The sequence below is a fragment of the Verticillium alfalfae genome, genomic scaffold (assembly GCF_000150825.1).
Source record: "Verticillium alfalfae VaMs.102 supercont1.1 genomic scaffold, whole genome shotgun sequence".
NCBI classification, from domain to species: domain Eukaryota; kingdom Fungi; phylum Ascomycota; class Sordariomycetes; order Glomerellales; family Plectosphaerellaceae; genus Verticillium; species Verticillium alfalfae.
Genome location: NW_003315038.1, coordinates 403,514 through 407,506, shown reverse-complemented (window position 1 = coordinate 407,506; position 3,993 = coordinate 403,514). Strand labels below are relative to the sequence as shown.

Sequence of the window (3,993 nt, the reverse complement as noted above, 5' to 3'; positions counted from 1 at the left end):
GCATCGACGACAGCATGCCGACAAGCTCCTCGTTCCTGACCAGGGCCAGCAGTGTCGCGTTGATGCGTGCCGAGTTCTCGACGCCAGGGGCGTAGGCTTCCGAGGCATAGGTCAGGGTGCCCTCGGGTTCGCCGGTCACTGCAGGAGGGGGGGGGGAGTCCGCTGCCGCCGCGCGGGGTCGTCGTGGGATGGGGTCGCCATGGCAGGCTCGCGCTCACGGTCTAGGTTGGGGTCGCGCTCATGACTGTAGCGCTCTGGGAGGTGGATTTCCCTTTGGGGTCCCAATATGAGGTAGATGAAGAAGCACCACAGCATGACGGACACGACGACCAGAGCCCGTATGGGCCGTGCCATGGCCATGATGGGCGGCACGTGTCTCTTTTTTTTTTTTTTCTTTTTTCTCCTTCTTTGCTGTTTCTCTATCTCTCTTGGCAGGATTTGCGCACACTGTTGCGCCAGTTGGTGGCAGGCGAACGGCGAGCCAAGGGGGGGTATTCGTGGCGCCGGAGGTTCGTCGTCGCTCAGGCGGCCATTGATGCGGCTTTCGTCGGATGCAGTGTCAATTTGTCGTCGTGGCGGGTCGCGACAGGTCGTCGTCAAGGGAGGGGGGAGGGCGGTGGAGGGGACAAGTCGGTCTGCAAATTCATGTACAAGAAAGGAGATGATGGTGTTGCTTCGAGGTGGAATTACTTGGACGCGGTCCAGGGCCGTGCAGCCAAAATGGGCACGTCACGGTGGATCGGGGCCTCGTGGGTGGGGGGTTTCTGCGCCGTAACGGCCAATGGATGAGGCTCGCAAGCCAGGGGGTTGGCCACGTTATCTGCGCTGCCGGCCGTCTGGGCCCCGTTTCTCCCCCCCTGCGCGCGCTACCGTTTTAGGTTGACGGCATGATAAGGACCCTGAACGAGGTTCCTCGTCTTGGATCCTACCTACATTCAGTCATGCAATGAGCCCACGATATGGATCATCATACGCGCAATAGCCAGATCAGAAAATATATGGATTATTTGCGCGCAATAGCCAGATCAGAAAATATATGGATTATCATATGCGCAATGACCTGAGCAGAAAAAATATGGACGCATGACTCCTTCGGTCACCTTCTCGAATGGCTGGACCGAGCCTGTTCACAGCGGGCACGCCCAGCAACACGCTGCGGGTTTTGAGGTCGCATGCCACTGATTGACATGAACCCGTACTGGCCTTCACGATGCAAGGCTGTGGTTGATGCTGGGTGCAGGCATAAGGACTAGTCCCCTCGAAGGATCGATAAGGTGGACATGTACAGTCTCGGGTCTCCACTGTAGGCCGGCCCGTTCTGAATAGCACAACTAAAGCTAGGAGGTGTTAGGCAACTGCGTGGATGGCGCATGATAAATACATGCGCAGAAGGGCTGTCACATTTGGCCTGCCGCCTCTCTCTCATCGGTTGGCATCGTACACGGGCCGAGAGACTTGTTGCCCGTCCGGACCTCGGACGATGAGCCTTAGCATAACCACGACGATACTATGCACCTAGTCAATCAGACAAGGTTTTCTCCTCGCTGTCTGGAATTTCCGTCTTGGCTCTGGCTTGACGAGCAAAGCTTCTGTCCAGTCAGGGACCCGTTGAGCACATATACCATGCTGCTAAGCATATATACCACGCTGCTTGTTTCCTCTCTAGCCAGCTCCTACAGGGCTTCAAGTCCGCTATCACTGATGCCTACCGAGATGATGAGCGCCTTGAGGTCTTGTACCCACTCCCTAGGTTCCCCGTTTCAATCAGACCGTCTCGGCTGACCATCAACCCAAAGGACAAAGCCGTCGTACCAGAACAGACAAAGCCAGTTGACCCCGGCCCCCGAAAGCTTGGCCCTTGAAAGCTGTCAAAGCTAGGACCACTCTCCAGCACATGTCATTCGCCAAGAACCCCCAAAGACGACCCCCACCTGCCGGGTCGAACAACCCCACCTCGTCGCGTCAACCCGTCGACGCTTTCACCGTTCACCGCGTCGCACCTCACCAGCTCCCATCACATCTGCTAGACCCCGCCGCCGTCGACAACCTCGAGCCGCCCCCGACACCCGATCGATGAGCGCACCATGGCCCACGCCGCCCAGCTCGGCGCCCTGACCGAGGAGCTCGTCGAGCTCGTCACCTCCACGTCGAGCAAGGTGTGCAACCGCCCACCCACCCACCTGCCCCCCCCCCTCTCCGTGCGCCGAGAGAGAGCCACGAGCACTGACCCAGCCCCTGCCGAAAACAGAACGCTCCCCATCGCTTCAACCGCTGCCGCGAAGCCTCCATCCGCACCCTGCGGTACCACAACTTTCTCCGCACGAACCAGTTCGACGTCGAGAACCGCCTCGCCGGCCTCGAGGAGCGCTTCAGCGTCCACCACGCGACGGCCTCGCCCGGGCCCTCCGCCAGAGTCTCGACGCCTTCGCCCCGCTCCGCACCAAATGGGCCCCCGACATCCTCCACTTTCTCCTCGAGATCGCCGACCAGCCTGCGCAGAAGACGGACCTCCAAGACCTCGCCCTCCTGCACCGGCCGAAAGAAGGGGCCGGCCCACCGCTCACGTGGGAGGACATTGCCAGGGAGGACGGGTGGCATCGCGAGCCGGATCTGTGGCGGTCCGTAGACTTTCGCGACAGCTCCGACGATGAGGACTATCAGGACGACACGTCCGGCGCGGGCCACGACTCGGACGACACGTCCGTTGCGGCCTCTGACGCACTCGCTGTACGGCGGCCCGAGGATTTTCAGGTCGAGACGCGGCACGATGCTGCCTTGCAGGCGGTGCAGCAGAGCCAGTCGTGGCGCCTGCCAGACGGGCACCAGCAACCCTCGGCAGGGCCGTCGCGCAAGATGGCCGTGTCCGAGTTTCACATGATCAGAGAGGCACTGTTCATGCTCCAGGGACTGGAGACGTCGTTGTTTCAGAAGCACGGCCAGCCGGACCCCGCGTACCAGGTGGCCAGCATGGCGTGGGAGACGTGCAAGGCACTCGTCGGCTGGTTCGCCGAAGCGGGCCGCCGCCTCGCCGTGCTGCGGTCCTTTGCGAGCCGGAGGCAGACGATGCCGCTGTTGCAGGTCTTTCACGCCAATGTCATGACGAGCCTGCAGTCGTTTGACAAGGAACTATCACGGATCCAGCACCGCCTGATCGCCCCGCCGCGAGACACCGTCGTGAGTTCCATCGCCCTGCAGCGCGAACTCGGTCCGCACCTCGAGCCCCTCAATGCGCTGTCCGACATTGTGCGCCAGCTCGAGGAGGGGCCCCAGGCTGGCGCCTTTCGATACCTCGAGCTGCTCTACCAGCACGTCGGCGCCGCGCAGGCCCGCTGGCAAGAATGGCACGTACGAGTTTCTGGGCCGCATGTTCTTCGAGTGCTTCCAGATGTACCTGCGCCCCATCCGGCTCTGGATGCACGAGGGCGAGCTGCTGCCGGCCGACAAGATCTTCTTCGTCGCCGACTCGGTCTCCCAGGTACCCCTGAACCAAATCTGGCAGGAGCAGTTCAAGCTGAGGCGCACATCCGACGGCAAGCTGCATGTGCCCAACTTTCTAGAACCCAGCGCCGCCAAGATCTTCACGGCCGGCAAGAGCATCGTCGTGCTGAAGCATCTGGGCAAATACGAATCGACCCGCGCCCAGTGGAACAGGCCGGAGCCCCTGTTGACCTTTGACGCCGTCTGCCCTGAGGGGTCTGACTTTGCGCCCTTTAACGAGCTCTTCGGCTCGGCGTTCGGCTCCTGGATCCAGAGCAAGCATCACGCGACATCCGAGGCGCTGAAACAGGTCCTCTTCGCATCCTGCGACTTGTGGTCCAACATTGACGCGCTGGAGTCGCTGTACTTCATGTCGGATGGCTTCGTCGCCGATGCCTTTGCGCGGAAACCTGTTTGCCAGGATCGATGCCGCCAAGCCCGACTGGCACGACCGCTACCTGCTGACAGGGCTCGCGCAGGAGGCTTTCTCCTCACGCGTCGACGCCCAGCGCCTTT

General features: G+C 61.3%; 2 protein-coding genes across 2 annotated transcripts in view; one reads left to right on the top strand and one right to left on the bottom strand.

Moving 5' to 3' along the window:
• VDBG_00133 (glycolipid 2-alpha-mannosyltransferase) overlaps positions 1 to 360 on the bottom strand; it is a gene marked incomplete at both ends in the record, with an annotated part of 1,133 nt that extends 773 nt beyond the window's left edge. Inside the window, 2 exons of the mRNA XM_003008406.1 lie at positions 9 to 138; positions 219 to 360. Coding sequence (XP_003008452.1) covers positions 9 to 138; positions 219 to 360 — 272 coding nt within the window. The remainder of the gene's footprint in view (positions 1 to 8; positions 139 to 218) is intronic.
• A 1,724-nt stretch (positions 361 to 2,084) lies between these two features.
• VDBG_00132 (conserved hypothetical protein) overlaps positions 2,085 to 3,993 on the top strand; it is a gene marked incomplete at both ends in the record, with an annotated part of 2,906 nt that continues 997 nt past the window's right edge. Inside the window, 3 exons of the mRNA XM_003008405.1 lie at positions 2,085 to 2,156; positions 2,233 to 3,387; positions 3,476 to 3,974. Coding sequence (XP_003008451.1) covers positions 2,085 to 2,156; positions 2,233 to 3,387; positions 3,476 to 3,974 — 1,726 coding nt within the window. The remainder of the gene's footprint in view (positions 2,157 to 2,232; positions 3,388 to 3,475; positions 3,975 to 3,993) is intronic.